Here is a 26,745-nt window from a genome sequence, read left to right as displayed (position 1 = left end):
TCATCAGCTTCCTTTCTCTCCTCCAAGCCTGCGCTCTAAAAATCTCCACTCCTGCCGGACTTTTAGCTTTGCCTACCTCTCCTCTTGCCGATGTGCCAAAGTCACCCCGTGTGTACTGAACTGGAACATCACATCTGTGGGGGCAGTCATGGGGCAGATGTTATTGTAGTGGCTTTACGGAGAAGCATAAATGGCTGCAGCTAATGACGGAATTTCTTACGGTGGATAATGGCCTCTGCATATCGGTCGCCAGGACACACAGCATGTACTTTGTACATATGGACATCTCATAGATCAGCTCTCTCTTGTTGTCTGTGAGCATAGATCTGCCAGATATTCTTATATCAATAGATAATATTCCAGTGACCCCATTGTCTTTTTTCCTAACCGCGCACTTACTAAATGGAAGCTCTCAAGCTTGGTCGGGGCTATTAGCACACCAGAAACTTTCCCTACCCCTCAGGGGCTACAGTGGGCTTTTTCGTATTATTTCCCCCAGGAATTTCTGAACATGGCTTTGACATCCTACATAGTTAAAGAAATATTAGCTTGAGGACAAGGTTGTCTCTATAGGCTTTGTGCTGGATTGATGCTCACTGAGTGGTGGGCTATCTTTGATTTGGGATATATAGAGCTGTAGATGCGGGTGTGCATGATATTCATCTATCTATAAAAATGTTGCTCCGTACCTCCTTTGTGGATCAGTTTTAAGTCATCACACAGCATAGCTGCATTTTAATTTCTGATGGAAGGAGTCCCTGAAGTTTAATTGCCTCTAGGCCTGGTTGAGTGATCAGCAAGCCAAGTGATTTATCTCATAGTGAACGGAGACAGAAGGGGAGGGAAGCCCAGGGAGAACCCAAAAGATCCTTGGCTCTTGCCCTCACATACCCTGGAATCCTCTGGGGGCCCGAGGCATGTGTGGCCCAACACATGCTATTCTGCAAGTCAGTGGGCCATGCTCTGAGGAGGGCTGAGTGATGGCATAATTAGAACCAAGCAGACAGCGGGGGGGACGGTTAGTCTGCCGATAATGGCTTGTTTGCTAATTGCCAACACCAGATTTTCTGGGTAATTAGACATTTGGTTTCTTCCAAGACCTTCTGTGCAAATGTGGACACATGGCCCTAGGTCTTCCAGGTAGCAGGTGGAGAGAGGGTGGCTCCCAGTGCAGGATGGCATCTCTCTCTCTGCTGGCTGCCCGAAGGGCCATGGGCAGGGCAGACTTGTCGCCAACAGGTGGAAAGGACCATGTGGCTGGGCCCCCTAGTGGAGAGGCTGAATCCCCCCTGATTTTATAGAAGTGGATGCCCCTGTGCTAGGAGATTAGCAAGGAGGGTGGAGTTTAGCAGGCTGGGCCAGTAACCTGGCTTATATCTCCCTTCTCCTTTCAAAAGTACTGAGCTATAGGTGCTAATAGGAATTGAAAGTTGCTTCCCCTCTCAGATGTGCAAGTTGAGTTTTTAAAATAAATATTTATGTGGTAAAGTAAAAAATGTATATTACATATATAATGTAAAATTTGCCATTTTAACCATTTTTAAGTGTATAAATCCGTGGAATTAATTATAGTCAGTATTGTGTAACTATCACCACTATCTATTTCCAGAATTTTTCATCACCCGAAACAGAAACTCTGCACCCCCTATTTCTCCCTCCCCACAGCCCCTGGTAACCTCTATTCTACTTTCTGTCTCTAAGGATTTGCCTATTCTAGATATTTCATGTAAGTGGAATTATACAAATTACTATTTGTCCTTTTGTGTCTAGCTTATTCCACTTAGCATAATGTGTATTAGATACATCCATGTTATGACGTGCATGAGAATTTCATTACTTTTCATAGCTGAGTAATATTCCATTGTATGGATATACCGCATTTTGTTCCCATTCATCTATTGATGGACACTGGGTTGTTTCTACTTTTTGTTTATTGTATCTGTTTGAATTCTCATTTTCAGTTATTTTGGGTAGGTACTTGGGAGTGGAATTGCTGGGTCATATGGTGATTCTATATTTGACTTTTCGAGGAACCACCAAACTCTTCCCCAGTGGCTGTGCCATTTTGCATTCGCATCAGATATATACAAGGGTTCCTGTTTGTGCACATCCTTGCCAACACTTGTTTCTATTCCTTTTTTATTATAGCCGTCCTAGTATCTCATTGCAGTTTTGATTTGCACTTTTCTAATGACCACTGATGTTAAACCTCTTTTCACATGCTTCTCGACCATTTGTGTGTATTCTTTGGAGGAGTGTCTGTTTAAGTCCTTTGCCCAGCAAGCTGATGTTTTGCTTCTGCACCTTTCTTCCCGAGGCTGGAATTGAGCCTCACAGGGAGAGGACCATACGCCTGCAGGGAGGGGAGGTGGCTGCGCAGACTGGAAGCTTCACATTCGTTCTCACATGATTCGTTTCACTCCCTTGGCCTGCTCGGCATCCACTGTCATGATGTTTGAGTTCGCATCAGGCAGGAAAAAAGAATCAGTGGGGGTGTGGGATTAACCCAGGTGCTTGACCGCAGGGGCAGAGGGAGCCACTCCTGGTCTCCTCTAGAAGCAGACAGGCCTTTCTCAGACACCTCACACCCTCTGGGCTCCTTGACCACAAGTTTGTTTTAGCAAATTACCATTTTTTTCCCCCTCCCAGGTACTAGGCTATGTACTGAATGGAGCAGTATTTGCAGAGTACCCCGGATGGTGCCTGGCATGTGCAGGTGCCCGGGGTCTGGCATCGTCCCTGCAGTGGGAAGCCCACAGTTCAAGACCTGCTGCTGTGTGGGCCCTGCCAGTCCTGGGCAGCAGGCAGGGACTGCAGTGTGGAGCCTCCAGCACTGACCAGGGACAGTGTGACTTCTCCTTGGTTGCTCACCCCTGGTCCCTGGGAGAAAAGGAATGCCTCATTCGGTCAAGTTTTAAATACTAAATAAATGTAAAGGGGCCCTGATACCTGACCTGTGTGGCTGGGGTCAGCCTGGCCCACCACGTTAGCCGGCTTTTCAGGGGCAACTGTGCCCTTAGGAGCAAAGCCACGCAGCCTTGTTCCTGTTCCCTGCCCCTCCCCCCCCCACCTCTAAGGAGCATACTTTATCTTTCTTTTTCCAGAAACGGCCCCCACGTCTACATATTCATCTCCGGCCCGGAGTCTTGGGGACACAGGGATCACGCCTCTGTCCCCTTCCCACATCGTGGTAAGAAATGCGCATATGTGTGGGAGTGTGTGCTGATTACCTTGGCTTTTTGGGTCTGTTCTCTTGAGGCTGCTGAGCAGCCCCTCATGTTCACGGGTGGAGATGAGACGGTCCTGGTGCCAGCCGTGCGAACCCCCTTCCCACTCTGGGCCCAGGGTGGCTGGTGGCTTCGGGGACACGTGGCCCATAGCTTGCTTGCTGTGCCTGCAGAACGACACCGACTCGAACGTCTCGGAGCAGCAGACGTTTCTCGTGGTGGTGGCCGTCGACTTTGGGACCACGTCCAGCGGCTACGCCTACAGCTTCGCCAAGGAGCCGGAGTGCATCCACGTGATGAGGCGAGTGCTGCGGGCGGGCAGGGGCCCGAGCTGGTGCCAGCCCCCGCACCTGGGAGGCCTGGGGAGGGCCCTGGCGGGGAGAGGGATCGGTTAGCAGGCGGGCCCTGAATCCGGCCCAGCTCGGCCCGAACTCACTGCCACTTTGGTATAGGCCACTTCCAGGCTCCGGGTTCGTGGTCCGTGAAAGCGCTGGTTTAATTCTGACTTAGCTGGTCTGGGGAAGGGCGTGGATGGTCTGTTTGAAACCTGTGGCGGGTGATTCCAGCTTGCAGCTGGGGGAGAGGCGCCCGCTCACAGGCCGTCTGTGGTGGACACTTCCTCTGTGACCATAGGCAATTGCTAAACCTTCTGAACCTCAGTTTTCTTATCTGTGAAATGAGGACAATGACCATACCTGCCTCACAGGGTGTGCGTTCAAATGAAGTGAGGTTTCCTGTCAGGTGCTCAGCACTGAGTAAATGTAAGTGGGGAAGGTGCCAGTTCTTCCAAGCGGAGTGTCATGGGACAGTGACCAGAGCAGAGTGTCATGGGACAGTGACCAGAGCAGAGTGTCATGGGATCACAGTGACCAGAGCAGGAAGCACCATGCCTGAGAAAAAGCAGAGTGGGGTGAATTTCAGCCAAGTGAACCTCCAGGGTCACCCTGGAGTGGCCTGGGGATCTCCTGGGCACGCTTTGTGCTCAGGACACTCCCTGCCCCCACCCCCATGCACACAGCAGCCCAGCACGCCCTCGGGCCCACCCTGCCCACACCTGACTGACTATCTGTGAAGATTCTGGTCGGTCCAGCACCAGCACCGCTCCCCCGGCCTGGCCATGGCTCCCCGCAGAGTCTTCGGCCCTCAAAGCTTTGGGAGCCAGGGATTTCTCTCTTGGTTTTCCAAATCCAGGGATGGCTCCGAGGATACATTGTGATTGGCAATTCCTTTAACTGGTAATTGTGGAATTTAGTTACTGCTCCCAGAGTAAGATTTTAGGCATTTTTTTAAAGTGCTGTTGAAAACACAAGTTGTAATAAAAGTAATCCCCACACAATCTTGGTTAAGGCCCCGCCTTTCCCCTGGAAAACCAGATGTGACTTGACCGAGGCCCCCACATTAAGAGGCTCCAGAGACCTGTGGTGTCATCTCATCAGGAAATTGTGAAAGGCCGGCTGTAGTAAAGACCCGGGGACAGCACAGCCCTTGGGTTCAGCCGGATTGAGCCAGGATTCTGCCTCTGACTAGCTAGACAGGGGCTGTGGAGGGTCTCTTGGCTTTGCCATCTCCGAGATGGAAAGCCTGAGTGAAGAACTCTCTGTTAAAAGCTAGAATCAGTGTTTATCAGTGTCTCCGTAGTTGTCTTAAGAAATGCTATTTCCAAGAGATAGTCATGCAAAGAAAATTGGGCGGAAAAAAGAGCAGAAATAACTCTGAACTTGCTTGGGAGGAACCCTCACAAACATTGGCAGCATTGAGGGCCTCAGAGATGTTATCTTAGTTACTGTAGCAATTTTGGAAGGAATTTTACTTCAGTCAGAACATATGACAAAGTTATGAATGAGAGAGTTTAATTTTTTGTACTTAAGTAGTAACGAAGGAATACAGAATTGAAGGGAAAGCTCAGGTGGTCATTACTGACGTAATATCAGTGTTGGCGGCAGTGGAAGGCCCGTTTGGGAAAGGTGGTGTGTGGAGTGCTCCCCTGGCCCCGGTGCCCAGTGTCTGCCCGGGTTGGCAATCAGCCCTGTGTCTCAGTGGGGTCACCACGGGGACTTAGCTCCCTGGTGGAGCCTGCGCCCTGATGGAGCTTGACTGGGACACTAGCCCGGGACGATTCCAGACCCCTCTGGGCGGCAAATCCAGGTGGAGCTGGCTGTCTGTCTGGACTGCGGCTTAATGATGCTGTGTTGGCAGCAGGTGTGACCCAGCCAGGAGCCGGCCACCTCCCCGGGTGGGCCAGGGAGAGGTACGATTCTCCTCCATACCCTGTCTCCACCGAGACCGCTCGTAGGGGTCATGGCTAACGGCAGGACGGGAGCCAGCTGCGGGGCCAGGGCCTGGTAGAGGAGAGAGCATCCTGGCCTCTCGGCAGCTGTAGCTTCTTTGCATGACCCCAGAGGAGGGAGAGGCATCGAGTCACCTGCCCTCTCCACTCACCCGCCCTCTCTCCCCCTTTCTATGCGAGAGAGGGAGGAAGCATCTCGGGCTCAGCTGGCCCTGCCCATCCGTCACCCCTCCCGTGAGTTCCAGGTGTAGTCCGGTAGCACCTGCCTGCCTGTCTGTCTGTCCCCACCTCGTCCCTCTCCTGGCTTCACTTCAGCACACAGCCCTGCAGGATCTGGTCCCTTCCCTCCTCACTGTTCCCATCAGTGCCCTCATCCTACCTTGTCACTGTGGCTGTCGCCCTGTAAGGAGACACCCAGGTCTGTTTCCGGCCCCCGGGAACTCCCAGGCTTGCATCTCCAGCCCCCCTCCCGAGGAGTTCAATGCCAGCACGTTCCGCCAGAGCTCCCCACGTCCCCTGCAGCCTCCCTGTCCATGGATCCTGGTTTCTGTAAAGGGCACCTTCTCTAGGTGCCCAAGCTTGAAACCTCCGGGAGGTCTTGGCTCCTACTCACCACTGTGTCCATTTGGCTCGGCTCTCCCTCTGGATGATCCGCCCCCTCTCCATCTCCCCTCTCCCTTCGTTGGCTTTCTACCCTTGTTCGGACTCTCTCGCCTCTGCTCCCAGATGAGACCTGAACTGCCTCCTCAGCCTCCTAGGTTCCAGTCTCCCTCCGTTTCATCTGACTTGCTCTGGTCAACAGTAGCTGTGATTCTGCCATGCCCCTGCTCTAAAAACTTCAGTGGCTCCCCATTACTCACTGATTAGATCTCTAACTCCTCTGCCTCTCTTCTGCCTGGTTCCCGCCACCTTCCCAAACTTGCTTTTCATGCTTCCCATTTATAGTCACTCTTCTCGTTGACATGCTAGTTCTCTAACCTGCACACTCACACCCCTGCCTGCCCACCTCTGAGCAGCTTGCCCTGTCCTTTCCTCCTTCAAGGTCCACTTGTCTGTCACCCCTCCAAATCTCTCCTGAGCCCTGCATCCTTCCCCCTGCTCCCCACCAGCTGGCACCTCTGCTTTCTCTGACCCTGAGGCATTTCCCTGGCATTTCGAAAGAAGGTGCCATCACCCCTGTCTTTCCTTGGCGACAGGCGGTGGGAAGGAGGTGACCCTGGGGTGTCAAATCAGAAGACCCCGACCACTATCTTGCTGACTCCCGAGAGGAAGTTCCACAGCTTCGGGTACGCTGCCAGGGACTTTTACCATGACCTGGATCCCAACGAGGCCAAGCAGTGGCTGTACCTGGAGAAATTCAAGATGAAGCTGCACACCACTGGGGTAAGCGAGCCCCTCCCTGTCCCCAAGTCCTCTGCGTTGGAGAGCCAGGGTTCCTCTTGTCTTGTGAGTGTGGGGTTCTTCTAATTCCGGGGAACTTTGGGTTTCTCCCAGGCAGAAATGCATGTCCATTTACCTGGATTTTAGAAATTACCTGGAGCACCCAGCTTTTTTGTGGAATACACACACTTTCTGATGTACATGTGAGCAGGGAGATGTTCAGAATATTTAACAACTTGTTTGCCTTGGAAACTGACCAGTGAGAGTGGATACTGGCAGGAGCATAGGCCCAGGGGGCTGGGGATCCCATGCCAGGAAGTCCCCCTTTAGCTGCTGGATTATTGGGATATTAGGGAATTCTGAAGGAGGGACTTGAGGTCAGGAGCATTTGGAGGGACAGGCCGGGAGGAGGGAGCTTGTGCCGATGGGTCAGGATGACTGACAGGCTTCAGGAGGCTGATTTAGCAGCTCGATGCTCCTTCATACTCCAAAGGCAACACCTAATTATCCAGCCAGGATCAGTCTGAGGCCCCACTGATTTTTGTTCCTTGGTAGTAATGAGCCTGTTGGTTCCAGAAGCACAGGGGCTTTCTCTGCCCATCCCCACTCTGTGAGGACATTTCTCGTTATTTTTTAGTGACCTCAGTCCATGCAGCATCTCGCAGAGCATCCTGCACACAAGGACGGCACTCAGCATCTGCTTAGGCTTTCGGCGGAGGAAGGGAGGCAGTGATGCTGGGCTCGTATTGGATCAGGCAGCAAAAGCCTTAAAATAGGAGCACTTCTATTTTGGTGACTAGGTTGGCAGCTCATTGGGGAATGAGAGCTTAGGTCTGTGCAGCGTCATGCATGTTAGTGAGTTGGTATGATTATGTAGGCCTCTGTCTGAGGGGCTCCCAAGGGTGACCATGTGGGCCTGAGAGTGGAAATAGTATGTAAATGACACCAGCAGTGGGACCTCCTGCCTTCCTCTCTTCCTGGGCTCTGTCGATGCCCTGAAACCTCACTCCCAGAGGATCCAGGAGAAAGAGAGAAAAACAGGGGGGAGGGAAGGAGGGGGAAGTGGGGGAAGGGCTGAGGGGAACAGCCACGGCCTCCCACGCAGTACAAGGACAATGCCTCCAGGCCTGTTCTGGGGGACACGCCATCCTGGCCTGCCTTTCAAACATTGGGAAACACAGATATGCTCACCAGCTTCCCCAGAACCACATGGAGCTGTTCCCAAAGCTAGAAGGCCCAGCTCTCCTTTGTCTTCTTACCATTTCATTCCTCTCTTCCTGCCAGGACCTCACCCTGGATACAGACCTGACAGCAGCCAACGGCAAGAAAATCAAAGCCCTAGAAATCTTCGCTTATGCCCTGCAGTACTTTAAGGAGCAGGCGCTGAAGGTGGGACACATGGCAGTGCCTGCGGTGGTGGTGGTGGTGCACCTGCCACCTAGGGGTGCCTGGAGGAAGAGAGTGTGGGCTTTGCATTCAGAAAGCAGGGTGCACCCTCCCAACCGCAGGGGGAATGGAAAATGGTGCAGCTGCTAGGAAACCAGTCTGGAAGGTCCTAAGAAGCTTAAACAGAGTTATCATGTGACCCAGCAATTCCACTCCTAGGTGTATGCCCAAGAGAAATGAGAACACTCATTTGTGCAAGTACTCGTCCATGAATGTTCGTGGCAGCACTAGTCATAGTAACTAAAAGGCAGAAACAGCCCACATGTCCTTCAGGGGATGAATGGGTAACTAAATGGAATCTATCCATACAGTGGAATATTACTCAGCCATGAAAAGGAATGAAGTACTGACACAGACACAGCATGGATGCACCTTGAGATCATTATTCTACAGGAAAGAAGCCAGACACAAAAGGCCACCTATTGAATGATCCCATTTATATCAAATGTCCAGAACAGACAACTGCATGGAGACAAAAAGTAGATTAATGGTTGCCAGGGACTGGGGAGAGTGTGAATGAAGAGTGACTGCTAAAGGGTGGTGATAAAATTAGATAGTGGTGATGTTTGCACAAACCTTGTGAATGTACTAAAACCCACTGAGTTGTATGCTTAAAGAAGGTGAATTTTTATGGTATGCAAATTATACCTCAGTTAAAAAAAAAGAAAAGAGAGGCAGGAGACACATGTAGCACCCATGTGACCTTGGGCGAGGTGCTCAGTGTCTCCAATACCCACATTTCTGACCCGTGTGGGTCATTAGATAGTGAATGAAATAATAGACATGAAGCGCCTCCGCGGGGGCCTCTTCGGGGTCTGGCACAGAGTGGGGGCCTCTCTGCCTGACCACAGGTGGCAAGTCTGAGCAAGTGGAAGGAGCAGAGGGAGGCAGAGTACTGGGTGGTGGTGGTGGCGATTAAGAGGAGGAGCCATGGGGACTCAGGGAAAATTTAGGACTTGATAAAGTCCGTGACCCTGGGCCGAGTTTCAGGTTGGCCAAGAGGAAAGGAAGGAGCAGCCTGTCTCAGAAGGGGGGGCAAAAGGTCAAGCAGGGCCCGGGGGTGGCGGTCGTGAACTGGGCAGCTCAGCCTCCGGCTCGGGGAGCTGGCTGGCACCTTCTCCCAGTGGGAGCATGTGACAAAATTCCATGAAGAAAGCTCTTCGAGATTTATAGGAGCTCAGCCTTCGCAAGAGGGCTGGCTGGCATTTGAGGGACAGGTGGATTCAGAGGGACTGTCGCACTTTGGGCCAGGATAAGCTGAAGCAGAAGATCTCAGAAATCCCATGTGTGACGTTGCCTCGTTCATGAAGGAGAGCAAGCGGAAGCACCTGACAAATGAGACATTCAGTTAAAGTCAGGTTCCTTTCTCGCCAAGCTGTTCAGCGTATCTAAGCAACTTTCCATCAGCCAGGAAGCCCATCATTCCGGTTCTGAGCCTCTTCTTGCTTAGTTTAAAATAGTCTGGATGGTGATAGGTGTTCTCAGAATCCTTCCCAACACATGTCACATGCTCACTTGCTTTTAAAGCCCAGTGCAGACCTGCAAGGAAATAATAGCACGTGATTAAAAAATAAAAATAAAACAGAAACAAAACCCCAAAACTGGCTGTTTCATGTTGGCCCAAAGCAGAGATGTTTTTTAAAAAAAGTTTGCTGACTATACTTAACACTACCAAACTGTACACTTTAAAATAACAAATTTTGTCATATATATTTTTTCACAATTAAAAATGAAAAACAAAAAAGCTTACTGGTCAAAGAGGAAGTTAGTTCAGTGAGAGAGTGGGTCAGTCCCAAGATAACAATTTGAAACAATAGGGAAAAAGTGACACCCACCAGAAAAAAAAAAATCACCAGCCTGCTGATCTGAGCCCTGTCCCCAGAACCGACTGTGGTACATTAATATGTGTTTCAGTTTGATTTCAGATTTGTCTGGTGACTGTGGCCACAGGAGGGGAGGGGAAGGAAGGAACCAGCATTTATCAGGGGTCTCCTCTGGGCCAGGCGTGCCATGTGTGTTTTAATTTTGTTGCTAATGCTGTGAGTTAGTTTTAGTCTCCCCATTTTACAGATGGAAATATTGAGTCAGAACAATAGAACAATACTAAAGACATATTTTGTCTACGTGGGCCTGGTGGAAACCTCTGAGGCTTCTGCCCATTCCATTTATCTACATGGTTTAACCTTGACCCAAAGTCAAGGGCAGTGTGGTTCTGGTTTAGGTCATGTCATTTGTATCCTTCCTGTCCTGCCAGGAAAAATACCCTGATGTGCTGGGCTTGGGGTGAGGTGGACACCGGTGACAGCTCTGACAACTGCCACCAGACACTGTTCCAGATACCAGACCATGTGTCACAGTTTAGTCAAGACAGACCTGGGGCTAAGTCCAAATTTTGACTCTGCCCCTTTCTAGCTGTGTAATCATAAAAAAGACAATATATTGAGGTCTTAGTTTGCCATCTATAGGAAAGGGGCACAGTTTTGATTCCTTCCTAACAGCATTCTTGGATGGATTAATGGAGATGAAGTAGAACTTAACAAGGTTGACACAGAGTAAACTCGGTAAATGTAGCTCCGAGGAAATCATCAATCCCTCTAACAACCATATGAGCTAGGAATTATTATCTGCATCATACTAAGGAAACTGAGGCCTGAGGGTTGTCACTTGCCCTAAATCACGTGGCGAGGAAGTGGCCAGAGGCCTCTGATCTGCCGTCACATTCAGTGAGGGAAGGAGCTGGGAGCTGCCTGCTTGTTGCATAGTCAGAAAACAGACCCTTGCCCCCCGGCACTGGTGGGCTCTGAGGCTGAGGAAGTTAGTTCATAGCCAGGAAGCCCAGATTCTCAACGAGGCCGCAGGAGGACCAGCTCCATCGGCTTGACCTGCTGCACTCTCCTTGTCTGTAGGAGCTGAGTGACCAGGCGGGTTCAGAGTTCGAGAACTCTGATGTCAGATGGGTCATCACTGTGCCTGCCATCTGGAAACAGCCCGCCAAGCAGTTCATGAGACAAGCCGCCTACCAGGTGAGTGCGGGAGTGGGAGCGGACGGGGCCCAGGATGCCCACGGTGGTGACTGTCACCCCACTCGGGTGTCCCCCAGCTTGCACAGGCTTCCTTGGGAGGCAGCCAGGGTCTCCCGCAGGCAGGGACCCAGGAGCCTCCCCATTGCTCAGCTTCGTCCTGGGGAGGAACGGGCTCAGACTGGCAGGAGAGGGGCTGGGTTCCATGTTCTTTCTGACTGTACATTTCTAGGTTCTGTTGTCGCTGTGGGGTCCCTGGGGCTAAGATTTTAAAATGAGGTGCAGAGACATTTCACTGTGGGTGAATGGATTGAGGATTTCAAGTAAAAGGCTTGGAAAACAAGAATGTTGGAATGAGAAAGGAATGGAGACAAAGCTCATGGTATGGACCAGGCAGATCAGCTCGGTGCTGAGGCGAAGGCTGTACACGTGCTGCCAGGAAATGAAGGGAATCGATTTTCCTCTGCCCTTCTCATCTGTGAACACAGGAGCACACACTGTCGCCCCAGAGGGGTGAGGCTGTCACACCTGCCTGGTGGCAGACACCTGGATGAGGGCAGGGGCCTGGCTAAGGAGCATGCTAGTCAGCACAGAGCATTCCGGGCCGGTGGCCAGCCCATTCCTCATGGGTGCCTGGGGGCCCCGCTGGTGCCACAGACTCTCACAGCCTCCAGCCCTCACACTGTTTGCAAACAACTGTGCCACCACAGGGCTCCCATGAGGGTCTGCCTCCTTGGCAAGAAAGGCTGGTTGCACTGACCTGCTGTTCTGGTCCCAGAACAGAGCTGGCTCCTGTGTACTTACTGAATCCCCAGGGCCCATGAAAGCGCCCCTGGGGCTTGGATCAGCTCTCTGTGTCCCGAAAGTCAGTTTTCACAGCCATCTACCCGAGCCAGGCTGGGAAATTCACCAAGGTAATAGGTGTCCTCTTGCCTACCACCAGGGGACATACCTCTGACATTGAATTTGTGTCCACACGGATGAACCTTTTCCTTTCAAAGCACCCACCGAGTGCACCCTGAGCACAGTGAAGTGGGCACCTGGGTGTCATGAATTGTACTCGACACTCAGGGCTCTGCTCCAGGCGGCAGGTAGCGTTCAAGGAAGGGCCGAGTCCCCTCCCTGCCAGTCCCTTCCTTCCCTCGCCTGCCGCAGGCCGTCTCCTCTGCTCTCCCCTTCCTCCATTCAGCGTGAGAATCTGGCTCAGTCTATGTATCTGCCAAAAATAGATTTGTTTTCATAGGGATGAAGGAAGAGGGTGGAAGTTCCAAAAAGAAGCTAGTTCTTTAAAAAGAAAGCAGCACAGATGGGCCTCAGCTGTCCACAGAAGCCGGGCAACCTGACTGTTCCGTGGTCGTGGCCCCAGGCCGTGTCCAAAGACAGGACCCCAGGAACGACTGTCTCAGAAGACACAGCCCGTGTCTGAGCGTTTCCCAGGAAGGATACTCAAGCTTCATGGCTTTGACTCACTTTCCAGCCCACAGGAAGACTCCAGCAACAAATGTGTGACCCAGAAAAGGGTCAGTTCTTATTTTTAGCCTGAAAAAGAGAAGTGCAGTGACCGGTAGATTTGTCAGGGCTGTTAGAGCTCAGGCCGGCTGTGGGCTCTTCCAAGGACAGGGTCTCTGAAAGAGCGAGGTGGGGGCTGGGGACAGGGAGGGGAGGGGAGAGGCCTCTTAACCCTGGGGCAGCTGAGGAGGAAGGAAACCAGGCGGAGGGAGGGCATCCTCTGGGGTTTGAAAGGATCAAAATGGTACCTCAGAGAGTAGAAGGCCAGCAGGTCCTGAGCAGTGCAGATGTGACCAGCATTTATGGACGTAGGAATTTGCTTTCTGAAGCCTGGAGACGCTCTGCAAACAGGGCTGTCTTAATGCTGGGTAGCTTTTGTCTGGTGCCGTGATTGTGCAGTTTAATTTTTTTTAAATCCTTGCCTGAGAATGTTTTTTATTGATTTTAGAGAGGAAGGGGGAGAGAGAGAAACATTGATACATAAAGCATAGCTCAGCTGCCTCCCATACGTACCCCAACCAGGTATTGAACCCGCAACCTTGGTGTACGGGATGGCGCTGAAACCAATTGAGCCATCCGGCTGGGGCTGTGCAGCTTAATTTTTGACCCTTTGTAATTTTGATTTGATACTTGTGTTCAGTTTACAGTCTCTGAATGGATTTGTAAGATGCCAGGGACCATTCAATCCACTCATTCATTTATTCATTAAATATACCTGTGCTGGGAGTGTTCCGTGTGCCAGGACTGAGATAGGCACTAGATTCAGGGCCTGTGTGACTGAGACTGGCCCTGTTCTCAACTAGCTGTTTACACTTCTGGGAGGGGCAGAGGGCGTGTCAGGGGCACAGGTGTTTTGCGGTCCCAATGGTAAAATGGAAATTAAGCTTGCGGTTCTGTGGCCAAAATTAGCATCTCTCTAACTCTCCCTCCTCACTGCACCTCATTTATTATATAGAATAAGGAAGGTGTGTACCTGTGATGGTTAATTTTATGTGTAAACTTGACTGAGCGACGGGGTACCCAGATATTTGGTCAAACATCCTGAGTGTTGCTGTTAGGCTGTTTTGGGATGAGATTAGCATTTAAATCAGTTGCCTGAATAAAGCAGATTGCTTTCCCTAAGGTGGGTGGGCCTCATCCCATCAGTTGATGGCATGAGTAGAACCTCCCTAGAATAAGATGGAATTCCTCCTGCATGCTGGCCTTCAAACTGGGACATTAGGGCTTGGGGGTTTGGGGGGAGGGGTTGTTTTGGTTTTTTGCCTTTGGACTTGAACTGGAACATCTGCTCTTCATGGGTCTTGACCCTGCCAGCAAGGACTGCAGATCTCCGAACTTGTCAGTCTCCATGATCATGTGAGCCAATTCCTTATCATAAATCTCTTTCTAGACATGTGTACATTCTAGTGGTTCGGTTTCTCTGGAGATCTCAAATACAGAGATTCAGTTCTTGGCCCAGCCAGCTTCTGAGATCCAAGAGTGCCCATCAAGCCTTCCACCCAAAGTGCTACCCATCAGTCTGGCTTCAGGGGGAAGAGCCGGAAGGAGGCGGTAGGACGGTCAGGTCAGCTGAGAAACTGGTCACATCCGACCTGCTTGCATGGAAAAACGGAGCCCCTCCTTCCAGGCCTGTCGGAGTTTCCCCGAACCCAAGTTCATGGCACAGTCCTTCGGGATCTGAGCTGCTTCTCCCACCGGCCTGGTGAGGGATGAAGAAATGAGGCCCTGGGCAGCAACTCCCATGGCAGAAGAGGCCTGGAGTGGACTGTTCTGGGGCTTGGCTCAGAGCTCTGGGGTTCACTGCCAGTGAGGCTACAGAGCACTTTACAAACCAGTTTCATCTGTGAAACTGCGAAATCCCCGCCAGTGTAAGTGCTTGTTGAAGAAGTAGGTTCAATCTCTATCTTTTATAATTCACAGCCTCTGGGGAACCTTTGGACCCTTGAAGAGCATTCAGCGAAAAGATGGTAGCAGAAGGAATAGCTGATCCCGCCCTGGCCGGGTGGCTCTGTTGGTTGGGACACCTGTCCTGTACACCAAAAGGTTGCAGGCTCAGTCCCTGGTCAGGACACATACAGGAGGCAACCAGTCGATGTTTCTCTTCATCACATTGATGCTTCCCTTCCTTTCTCTTTAAAATCAATAGAAAAAAACACGTCGCTGGGTAAGGTTTAAAAAAAAAGAACAGCTGGTCCCTCCTCTGAGGTCTTCAAAAGAGACCTAGAATGGCAGGTCGTTCCACTGAGTTTTGACAGCTTCATGGACAAGAAACAGTCCAGTTTATTTCTAGAGGCATTTTCCCTAAAATGTGTAACTCGAGTAGGTCCCAGAAACCTGTTAAATAAATGTTTCCCTACATATGATGATTTCATCTAACCTGGAGTTGCAGCTTGCATTTGCCTCCCTTTCTGAACAAATTGCAGTGACAAATGACCAGATCAGGGGGAAAACCAAAAAGCAACCACCCCATGACACTCAGAGCCGGTGCAGCTGTGGCCCCTTGCAGCTTGACACCAGGCCAGCGGAGCACTCAGCCGGCTGGTCATTTTTCTCAGCTGTAAACACAGTCCCTGCTGCTTTTTCCAGCTGGCTGCAGGGCGGAGGGGCAGTGTAGTCGATGTGGACGCCCATGTCCCTGGCCTCCCTGGAGCCACCCGCCTGTGGCTCCTCCCCCCTGGAGCTTGTGACCAGGAAGCAGCGCTTGAGAAAGCTGCTTGGATGGTGCTCCTGCTGCCCCAGATTCGTGGGGGAGTTGAATGGGGTTGCATGCTCTTGGTTCAGAAACTTTATTTGCAGAGTCCCCGGGTCATGTCCCCCGGTGGAATGCTTGCTCTTGTTCAGTTTTGGGGAGATGAGCACCAGGAAACTGCAGAACTTGATTCTGGCCGGCGGGATGCTCAATTCATTCATTTAGCAGCTCCCCTCTGAGCCCTTGCTGTGTGCTGTGGGGCAAAAGGACTTGTCTGCTGCCCTTAGAAAACATCCCCTCTTGCAGGAGAGGCCAGGCATGTCCCCACGGGCCCCGGTTGAGGGGGAGCTCCCATCAGCACAGCAGCCGTGAGGTCCCAGCTCCAGAGGCAGGATGAGCAATAGCAGAGGGAGCGCTCTTCTGCTTCGGGTGACCCTGGCCGGGTCCCAGGTGATAGGCCGCAGGTCTCCTGACAGCTGCCGGGCTGCAGGGCTTCTGCTGAGAAGACAGCAAGTGTTTATGTAGAAACAAAGCTCCCACTTCCGCCGCCACCCCCCTGCCCAGAGATAAAGAGCTGGGTGTCCGAGTCCGGCGGATTCCCTCGTATTTCCTCTTCCCGGATCCACAGGCAGCCCTGGGACCCGTCCCGGGGGGATGGAGTCTGCCCAGGGCCAGCTGCTTCCTCTTGCCTGTCCCTCGGCTTTGCACTGTGGCCACCGAGGGAGCTGCTGGTGGGGGCACAGCCCCTTACTGTCCCCGGGAACATAATGGGCTGGTTCAAACAACGGAGTGTGGTTACTGCCCTGGGTCTCCAGGTGCTGCCCGGCCCCTCTCTCACCTGGCCTTGTCCTGCCCTCCGGTTTGGAGTCCCTTCACCTCCATTCCCCCTCTGCATCTGCTCTTTGCGACCTTGGGAACCCCATGTGGAAATGGGTCAAAGCTTTTGCTGCGGAGCCGAGGCAGCCAGCTGGGGAGGGACAGACGGAAGGCCTCCCCTATAGGGTACAGCCGTGCTGTTCCAGGTGTTTGGGTCCTGTGGGTCTTCGCCGTGTTCAGGATGTGGGAGCAGACTCACGGGGGGGGGGGTCGTCTCCGTCACACACCATGTACCTCGGGCATGTACTTCCCACGGGTACAAGGCAACAAGGAGGCAGGTTTTCTGTGGGTAGGTTCCATCTGGTTTTGCAAAGTCAGCCTTCCTGAAGGGGCTTTACCACCTGCTGGGAGGCGTGCAGTGTTGGCAAAGTGGAGCTATTCAGGCACCTGCCCGCTGATGGTATCTCAAGAAGCCATAACTCATTGTTTCATTTTGGGTGTGGTATAGTCAGTGCGTCATCGGGTGCTATCCTGGAATAAAGCCAGGTGAGAGGGGAGCATCGGCACACCGGGGAGTTTTGTCCAAGTCCTTCTGATGGTCTGGGCCCCGCCTCAGTAACTGGAGTCACTCAGACCAGGAGAGCTAAGAACTGAGAGCTGGTCGGCGAGGCGCGGGATCTGGGCCTGGGCAGCTCTGCCACTTTAGGGTGGGATACCTTGTAGCTTAAGAGACTGAAAGGCCCATGTCCCAGGAAACGTGGGACAGTTGGTCCCCCTGCCTCTCCGAGCCTTGGTTTCCTCCTGCATAAAGTGAAGTGGGTGGATGGAGGTCCTGAAGGTCCTTTGCTTTTCTTGCATTATAACCTGGCCTCCCCCTACCCCGCCCAGTAATTGCACCTCCTAAACCCCTTCCACCTGTGACTGCAGGCGGCTCCTGGTGAGAGGTCACTGTGCACGTGTGACATTAGGCAGACCTCCCTTCCTGGCCTCCAGGATGAGGCCACTGAACCTCATGAGCTCAGTGTAGAGCTGGGGGCCTTTTACCAGGTGGGTGCAGCACCAGAATGGCATCCTGAGGTTCCCTAGGAAACGGACCAAAGATGACAAACACTGGAGACGGGAACTATTTCCATGGTGCTGCAGCCAAGGAAACCCCGTGGGCTTGAACAGCTTCAATAAGCCAGCGAGGCCTAGCACTCAAGTTCAAAGCCTCGAGAGGTGGGTGGGACCTGGTAGGGGCCACACCAGGCTCCTTTCTCTGAGTACCCTCAGAAGGGTGGTTCCAGAGCCTCCTGGGCTGGCCCTAGTAAGGTCTGAAGGCATGGGCTGGAACAAGCCAGGTGTCACAGCAGAGCATTCCTGCTATTAAAGGGATAAGAGCTTTGAATAAGAGCTGCCAGCTGCCTTCCCACCCATACTCCAGGAGAGGGAGACTGCAGGATTCCGGGACAGGCTTTCTCCTGGAGCCCCAGAGCCCTCCTGGTCAGACTCCCATAGAGCAAAATTGCTTGATTGCCCAGCTGAGCTTAAAATTGGGGGTGATCGGGTGCTGGGCCCCAAGCCAGGCAATGGGCCATTCGTTTTCTAGGCACCAAAGACAAGCTTGCGCTGACTCAGTCAGACTGTTGGGTCTATTATAACCCAAAACAGACCATCTGCCTTCCCTCCTGTAATGGTTTTCAGTTTTAAATTCTGGGACCTCCCCCCCTCATGCCTCTCAGTTCTGGGCTAAGTAAGCCCCAGATGCAAGAGGCCCCATGGCCCAGAGAGTCTGGCATTTCCCAAGGATGCTCAGACGTTTTCTTTGGCCACTGTGTGGTGTTTGGGTGCCTGGCTTGGAGCCGAGCACCCGATCACCCCCAATGTTAAGCTCTGCAGAGGCCTATGGAGGGAATTTCTCAAACCAGCAAAGCACGAGTATCCCTTCCTTGGGGATGTCAGCCCCAGGTATGGGTGTTCCTGGAGCCGTCCCACCCAGGGAGCCTAGGTCCCAGCCTCTGCTTCTGTCTTCCAGGCAGGCCTGGCCTCGCCCGAGAACTCGGAGCAGCTCATCATTGCCCTGGAGCCAGAAGCGGCCTCCATCTACTGCCGGAAGCTGCGGCTGCACCAGATGATCGAGCTGAGCAGCAAGGCCGCGGTCAATGGGTACAGCTCCAGAGACACAGTAGGAGCTGGGTTTGCACAGGGTACCTCTGCTCTCTCTCTCCCCCTCCCTGCTCTCTCCCCTCCCACCCCTGCATGTCTCTGGGCCTCTATTATAATGCACTTGGTGCTGTAATGAAGAGTCCGAGATGCTGCCAGAGAGGTTGCTGTCAAGCACCTCTGTGCTCAGCCCCCCAACCTGGCTCCTCTAGGGGGCCCCAGTACACTTGGAAGCAGGTACCCTGGTTCATCGCCCACCCACGTGCCTCGGGAGGGGGGAGGGCACTTCTCTCCAAAAACTTGAGGGGGGCCTGAGAGCAGTCCTTGGCCTTGCAGTTTACTAAGCTCTTAGTCTTTCTTGTCTGTTAACTGATTCTTAATCTAATCCCATTTGCCTTTTATTAATCCCTCCATTAAGACTGTTGATTTATCTCTGACTCACTCATTGGAGCCGCTTCGTGTGTGATGAGCTCATTGTGTGTCTTAGTCATAAACCTGGCGAGAGTTTAAACTACAAGCAAAAAGAGCTGACTTTTCCTGACCCGGCTGAAGCTCATTTAGCTGTGGAAAGGTCACCTGCCTAAGCAGACTCAGGAACTCACGGGGAATCTTAAGGGACTTTTTCATTTAAAAAAAAAAAAAATCTTTATTGATTTCAGAGAGAGGGAGAGAGAGAGAAACATCAATGATGAGAGAGTCATGGATCCCCTGCCTCCTGCACACCCCCTACTGGGGATCGAGCCTGCAATCCGGGCATGGACCCTGACCGGAAATCGAACCAAGATCTCCTGGATCCTAGGTTGATGCTCAACTGCTGAGCCACACCGGCCAGGCAGAACTTTTTCATTTTTACCTGTGTGCAAGCCGGTCCCCAGAGCTGTTTTTCCTGGTATCCAGGGCTCTGTGGGTCTCTGTTCAGGGCCACAGAGTTTGCAGACACCTTAGGTCAGGGGCAAAGCCACCACTGTGAGTTTGGAAGCTAATCAGAGTGCGGTGGCGGGTGGAGCACAGCTCTGAGCTCTGTCGCCAGGTGAGGGCCTCGACCCACCCATCACCCACCCTGGAAGGCCAGGCCCAGGAGGAGAGGGATGGGTCAGCCAGGAAGGTCTCAGGCTGTTTCCCCTACAGCCTTGTTCCTGAGTTTCCGTGGTCCCCACCCCCCGAGGCACACCCGAGGACCCAGGACCCAGGCTCACCCTAGCAGGCCATCTCCTTCAGGCTTCCCCAGCTCCTCTTCACAGGGTTCCTCTGCCCCAGAGGCCGTTGCCCTGCATTGTCACCCATTGTCACCCAGGACTGGGGGATCTGTGAACCTTGGCCACAAGACAGTGGCACAAAGTTCACTTGTCACCGAGCTGCTGCCTCAGGCTGTTAGGGCCCTGACTTATCACTTCAGATCTGATTGACCCAGGATGTATGGAAACAGGCTTCCCTTTAAATCCCAGGGCTTGACTTTGCTTTTTTCTAGCAGTGCGTGGCCTCAGCACATGCCCAGGTTAGCCTCACTGCTAACCAAACCAACTGCATTGCTTTAAATACTCGGGATGACATCTTTCTTTAAATTTCCACCTTTGTTATTTTAATTGAAAAAATAAAAGGAATGACTGGGCTTTTCCTCTCACGTGCTAGTTCTTCCTTAGTTGTCCATAAAAAAAAAATTCATGAGAATTAGCTAGTTCTAGTGCAGCTCTTCCCACCACTTCCTAATTATAACACCCACCTGAGGGGAAAACTGTTCATAAGCTTGCCTTGGTTTCCTTTCCTTCCCCATTGTCTCCCCCAACACTGCTCTGTGCCTGTGTCCTGTGCCTGGGGGACTTTGCTGTTGTCTTAAGTGCTCAGAGGGTCTTTAGGGTTTTGCAAATCCTCAAATTATTGGCCAGCACCCCCAGGGGCAGGAGGCAGGGTTCTGTCGCAGCCTCGGATTGCAGTTAGAACCTCTCTCCCAGAAGGAAAGGTGCTGTCTGGGGGGCCTGGCAGAGCATTTAATCAGGATTACCCAGGATGGCATTGATGCCCTGAGGCACCCTCCCCAAGGCTGTCCCCTGCCTTGAGGCTCCTTCTGGGTGGATGCCGGTGGACACCTTGGAGGGGAACAGAGCTAGCACTCCTCCCCAGCACCGCAGGGTTTGCCGTCGGTATTTTTTTAGCCCAGGAGTATTTAATGAGCTCAGTCAAGGACACATTTTTCACAAAATGGGCTTAATTTGCCTGAAAAATGGAATAATTTTTTGAGAGCTGAGAACATGTCTTGTTAGCTTCGCTTGGCTGTTTTTTATGGATGCCATTTCATTAGTCATCGAGGTTGTTTTAGGAAACCAAAAGCTCACTCCGTACAAGATCTGCAGTAGAAATTCGTCTGGAGCTGGTGCTGGGAACAGGAGAGAAGCCCCGAGTTTGGGGGTCTGTCCCAGGCCTGCAGGAACTCTCTAATCCAGGGACGGCCTCTCCCCCATAAACCAGGGCCCGAGGGACTTAGAGCTGGCCCAGTATTTGCCATCCAATCCCCAGAGATGTTGTTTTGCAAACACTGCTCCTTGATGAGAGGCTAGAGGGTCAAGGGTTCTTTGTTGGATAAACAGCAACAGACAGATACAAAGTGCAGCACCGGCCTAGGGGCTAAGGAAATGGGAGGGGCAGCAGAGCTGTGGGCGGGGCTTTATCTGTGAAATAGGTGATTGCTCTACAACCTACGTGCCAGTGAAAATTTGTTGGGCACTTGGTGCTGTACCTTCATTGTCACCAACTGTGAGCCAGGTGTCCCACTGGCTGCTTAGGACAAACCAGAGAGCCAGTCCCTGCTCTGCCTGTGAGGCACTTAGGCCAAGTATTATTATCCCCATTTTATGGATGAGGAAACTGAGGCCCAGGGGCATTTGAGTTGCCCAAATTCCCACCTTGGCTGTGGCCGGCTGTCCCCAGGTGCCCTATCACAGCACCTTTCCCATTTCTTCGCATTTGTATTCTGCTTCTTGAGGCTTCACTGTAGACTGTTAACCCTCAGAGGCATGAGGGGTCCCTGGTCAGAGGGTTAATTTCGGGCTGCAAGACAGAGTGTGGGAACTGCGAGTCCCTTAACTCCCCGACCGTTTCCTCATCTTACTAGGACCATGATTTGTGCCCTGTCCGCCTCACAGCACTGTCGGGAGGCCCGTGGGAGATGGAATCCCCCATGCACGGTGTCATAGTCACTAAGTACCCACAGCCACAGCCAGGTTGTCCCCCCAGTGCTCAGAAAAAAGGTGGCTCGGGCTCTGCTAGTTTCAGATGTGCCGCCTGGTGGCGGAGGCGCCGCCTTGTGGCTGGAGAGCATATTGGCTTCAACACGGTCAGGAAGTGGCTCCACACAGTGTATCCAGGATCCAGATTAGCACGACATGCCCCATTTTCTTTGTACAGTGGTACCTCGGTTTTCCAACGTCTCCGCTGGCGAACATTTCGGTTTACGAGCGCCGTAAACCCGGCAGGAAATGCTTCGGTTTACGAACACGCCTCGGAGGTCGAGCATGCCACCGGCTTCCACCGAGGGGAAGGTCCTGAGGCCTGGCTGTCGGCTGTTGGTCCCTCGGTTTTCGAACGTTTCAGAACTTGAACGGATCGCATTCGAAAACCGAGGTGCCACTGGTATCAGAATTCCTTGATGTGAAGTTATTTAACCCAGAACGCCGAAGGCTGCTTGGCAGAACGCTTCCCCCCTGGAACAGCAAAGTCAGCACACGGGTCCATTTTATTAACCCGTTTCCCCCACATGTCCCTGGAAGATGGGGCTCTTATCCGGGTGAGACTTGCAGCAGGGTCCGGGCCAGACCTGCCACACAGATGAGCAGATGAAGGCCGGTGGCCAGAGCTACTTGTCCTGGGAGGACTGCGTTGTAATTCCTGATGTTGCGCTTGTGTCACTGTCCTGACCGCGTTTCACTGAGTGTTCTGTCCCGAAGCCTGCTCCTGCCGCTGACTGCCGATGACTGACTGCCGCTCGTTCACGCTTTCTCACCCGGCATCGTTTTCTTTCTGTCGGCCACTAGCTAAGGAGCACGTACGGCGTAACCGGCAGAGTCGGACCTTTTTGGTGGAGAATGTCATAGGAGAGATCTGGTCCGAGCTGGAGGAAGGTAGCGTCCTTGAATGTCCTTTGCCTTTGCCGGAGTTGTGTCTGTGTGAGCGTGTGCTGCTGGCAAAGCTGCATTCCTGTTTGCACTTGTGGGAAATGTTCAGAACCGGTCGGTTTTAAAGACTAGTACTCCCCCAGGGAGAGCTCATTTGGAGCTGTCCTTTTGCATGTGTTAACACCACATAGACGCTTCAGAAAGGTAGGGATTGGAAGTCACCGGTTCCAGGATAAGGCTTCTAGGAAACAGCGTGGCAGGAAGCTGTCCACTTGGACGTGCCCGGTACGCAGCGGTGTGTGACATGAATGCTGTAGTTTGAGAGATTCACGCATCTGGGTTCTTTGTCTAACCATCACTCCCAGCAGCCGTTATTGCCGTCCCTTTAGTCCTGAATAACTCTCTGTGCAGCTAATGAAAAGTGCTGGGTGTGCCATGTCATCACCGCCGGCTCGGTTCAGGGTGGGCTGGCAAGCGTCTATGTAAAGGATGGCTGTTTTGTTTTGTTTCTTTAACCAGGTGACAAATACGTGGTTGTGGACAGTGGCGGTGGCACCGTAGACCTGACAGTCCATCAGATTCGGCTGCCAGAGGGGCACCTTAAAGAACTGTATAAAGCCACAGGTGAGCCCCTGCAACGGCTGATTTCCTCCTACCTGAGCCGTGTCACTCATTTCCGATTTCACTCGGCATTTCACTGTCTCCGGGCCACCGGCACATGGCATAGTCGGCAGGAAAGGAAACTGAGGCTTATTTAACGTTGGAAAGCAAAGTGCAGTTAAATGTTCTTTAAAACGCAAACCACCATCACTGGGGTTTGGCGTAAAGGGAGCCTGTATCAGATCCTGGCTGAGAAAGTTTGCTCCTGAAAGTTGTGGAAGGGTGTGATGGGAACCTGAAGGCACGTAGGATTTAGTGCTAGGGCTAAGCTTTCTCGGAAGGTCCCAGGACAACTTGTGTTGGGTCAAGATCGCCAACCCAAAGAACAGGCTCTTTCCCTTGGTTGGGGAGGGGGTGAGCGACTAAGTGGGGCCTCCCCTTTTCCCAGATCCTGTCCCCGGGTGTCTGGGGTGGGAAAACCATGATACACCTAGTTAGTTAAATGTACTGATTTTATTTACAACGTAACTGATTTTAAACAGGTCACTGAGGTGTGATTTCTATAGGAAAGCTCTCCGTGAGGAATCAGAAGAGCCTCGGTCAAATCCCAGCTGTGGTCTGTGCTACTTCGTGTGTTTCGGAGAAGAGCAGAACAGCTGTGTCTCAGAGTTTGGGTTCAGTTTCTCCCCGTTTCTAACATGCCCTGCTCCATTTTGTTCTTGGCCCAGGTGGACCCTATGGATCCTTAGGAGTAGATTATGAATTTGAAAAGCTTCTGTGTAAAATATTTGGAGAGGATTTCATCGAACAATTTAAAATCAAGCGTCCCGCCGCCTGGGTTGACTTGATGATCGCGTTCGAGTCCCGCAAAAGGGCGGCCGCCCCGGACCGAACGAACCCCCTGAACATCACGCTGCCCTTCTCCTTCATCGATTACTACAAGAAGTTCCGCGGGCACAGCGTGGAGCACGCCCTGAGGAAGAGCAAGTGAGTGGGCCCCCCGCCCAGGCCCGCGGGCAGCGCAGTAGAGACTTCTCGGGGGCTTGGTTGCCCTCGGTAGGAAAGGCGAGCCCAGTGCTGGGCTCTTTCTTCCCAGTGATAAGGTTTCTGTTTCCAAACTGTCGATTTCACAGCATCCTCCAAAGTGGCAAATGAATTTTTTCTTTCTTTTGTGGGACACAAGGGGAGTACCATTAAGAATTCATGGATTTAGGCATATTGGATGCATTTTAAACCATGGCAATTATATCCTTAGTGATCCTCATTGTCCCGTCTTGGCCGGTGGGGACCTCTTCAGGTTGGCTCCTGAGTCCCATTGACATGACCTTTGTGGTCTTCACCCGTGGTCAGTGACGATGATCCTGACTCACCTCGAATGTTCCCTGCCACACCTGTAATGGGCTGTTTCTCTGAGAGGCCCTGGCTCCTCAGTGAGAAAATAAGGAGATTTGACTCCAGGTCTTTGTGTCCTTGGAGCAGGGTCCTAGCCGGACTCTTACTAGGCTGCTGTTCTCTCTGCCCCAGTCCCCTGCAGAAGGCACCTGCTTCCAGTTGGCTCCCAAGTCCTGCCTGCATAGTCCGGGGCCTGCCAGTCCTCCCTGGGGACACCAGCTGTGGCCAGCCATTGGGTCACGCCATGCCGTGCCACATAGTCCTTTGGCCTAGGCCAGGGAAAGAATTCCCGATCTATGAGACATGGCAGCATCCAGAATGTGATGCTGGGAGGCAGCTGGAGGTGCTTTTGCTGCAGGGACAGAGACACCGTTTGCTTGGCCCCTTTGAATCTGAGACAAGGCGGGGTACACATGGCCCTCCACAGTCCCTGGCATTCTTTAGCACTAGAAGGTTTCCAAAGTGTTTTCACAGACATGGCATTTTCTTGACCTTCACAACAGCCCCTGTGAGGGAGGTAAGGCAGGTGGTGTTATCCTTGGTCTGCAGATGAGAAAAGCCCGGGGCTCAGAGGAAATGCCTGCCCGAGTCCTGCAGCTCCTGAGTGGTAGGCGCCAGACTGGAGCCCAGCAGCCTTGGCTCCCGGTCCAGTGCTCCTTCTGCTCCGTGCCGCTGCTTTGGACTTGTCGCTCCTTCGACAGACAGTGAGGGGCAGCGGAGGGACTGGGCTTCTCACTGTCATGGGACAGGGAGGGCCTGCAGGGCTGCCCCTGAGCACACAGGTAGCCTTGTATAGCAGCAGCGTACTGGACCCATCGTAGGAGCCTTTAATGGGCTTGCGTCCAGCTATTGCTCGATGAAAACGTGGTCCTCCGGAGGAGAGCTCCCTTTATCTCCTCGCCTCCAGCACCAGACATTGGCTCCCACTTCCCCGGGGAGGGTTGGCCACAGTGGAGGCCAAGAGGAACAAAAGAGGCTGTGTCTCAGCTTTGAGCTTCTAAGTGTCTAGGTCCTGGCAGGTGAGGGTATCTCCAAGGACTTGAAAACCCCTTTCTGCCCCTTGACAGCTGCTCTGCCAGGGCCTGTGTCTGTGCCTGTCTGCGTCTGTGGGTATAGTTATATACTCACCGCTCTTTCTCTCTGTGCCCCCCCCCCCCCAGTGTGGATTTTGTGAAGTGGTCCTCACAGGGGATGCTGAGGATGAGCCCAGATGCCATGAATGCCCTTTTCAAGCCAACCATCGACAGCATCATCGAGCATCTCCGTAAGTATCGCCAGGGCTCGGCTGCTGGGGGCAGAGCCAGGAACGGGGACTGACTTTTCCGGCCACAAACGTGAAGCCAGGTTGGCAGGAGGCCAGGGCCGGCGCCAGGAACCACAAGCGAGGGCCCTGGCAGAGTGGACAGGGCCCAGCATGTACATGGGCGGTTGCTGGGCACAGGCTCCAGATCTCACCCCCAAGGTACTGAAAGCAGCAGAGAGCCTGTGCTCACTGGGCTTTCCCTTCGGCCTCACAAGTCAGAGAGCCGGGAGCTCTGCAGCGATAGCACCCTCCACGGTGACAGGCCCTGAGGAGTGCCGTCTCTGCTCTTTGTGGAGAAAGAAATCAGGAACCACAACCCTTGCGGGGGAGAAGGAACTGTTGTGTGAACCAAAGAAAAGTCCCCTCAGGAGGGGAGACAGAGGCTGACGGTGCTGCTCTCGGCCTCCTCAGTGGCATCGCCCAGGGACACACAGGAGACTCACTGGGGACCTTTTTCAGTCCCCCCCCCCCCCCCCCCCTACCAAATCACAGCTCCTAGGGGTAGGATGGGATCTTTATGAAAACCAAAGAATAATATTTATTCATTTTAAATAGTTTTACTGATTTTTAGAGAGAGAGAAGGGGGGAGAGAGAAACATCAGTGCAAGAGCGAAGCAGTCACTGCCTCCTGCATACCCCCGACTGGGAATCGAGCTTTGGTTTTTATTCCTGGGCATATTGGTGTGCAAACCTCTTTTCTTTAAAACACCAGCTCTACAAAAATTCTGTTCAGACTAAGGCTGTCCCTCCAGTTTGCCCAAGTGGTTGCGTCCATTTCCCACATTCTCAGGCCCCCCGGTCCCTGGGGGCTGCTGGTTTGGTGACAGG

General features: G+C 52.7%; 1 protein-coding gene across 1 annotated transcript in view; it reads left to right on the top strand.

Moving 5' to 3' along the window:
* The window catches only part of HSPA12A (heat shock protein family A (Hsp70) member 12A), a 107,440-nt gene that overhangs the window by 78,562 nt on the left and 2,133 nt on the right, over window positions 1–26,745 (top strand). Inside the window, exons 3-12 of the mRNA XM_016212181.2 lie at window positions 3,105–3,190; window positions 3,401–3,528; window positions 6,711–6,897; window positions 8,179–8,283; window positions 11,247–11,363; window positions 18,389–18,560; window positions 22,542–22,628; window positions 23,142–23,246; window positions 23,951–24,209; window positions 25,775–25,878. Of these exons, the coding sequence (XP_016067667.1) occupies window positions 3,105–3,190; window positions 3,401–3,528; window positions 6,711–6,897; window positions 8,179–8,283; window positions 11,247–11,363; window positions 18,389–18,560; window positions 22,542–22,628; window positions 23,142–23,246; window positions 23,951–24,209; window positions 25,775–25,878 (1,350 nt within the window). The remainder of the gene's footprint in view (window positions 1–3,104; window positions 3,191–3,400; window positions 3,529–6,710; window positions 6,898–8,178; window positions 8,284–11,246; window positions 11,364–18,388; window positions 18,561–22,541; window positions 22,629–23,141; window positions 23,247–23,950; window positions 24,210–25,774; window positions 25,879–26,745) is intronic.

Source organism: Miniopterus natalensis, chromosome 14 (genome assembly GCF_054644295.1).
Source record: "Miniopterus natalensis isolate mMinNat1 chromosome 14, mMinNat1.hap1, whole genome shotgun sequence".
NCBI lineage: Eukaryota > Metazoa > Chordata > Mammalia > Chiroptera > Miniopteridae > Miniopterus > Miniopterus natalensis.
This window is presented reverse-complemented; position numbering and strand designations above follow the sequence as displayed.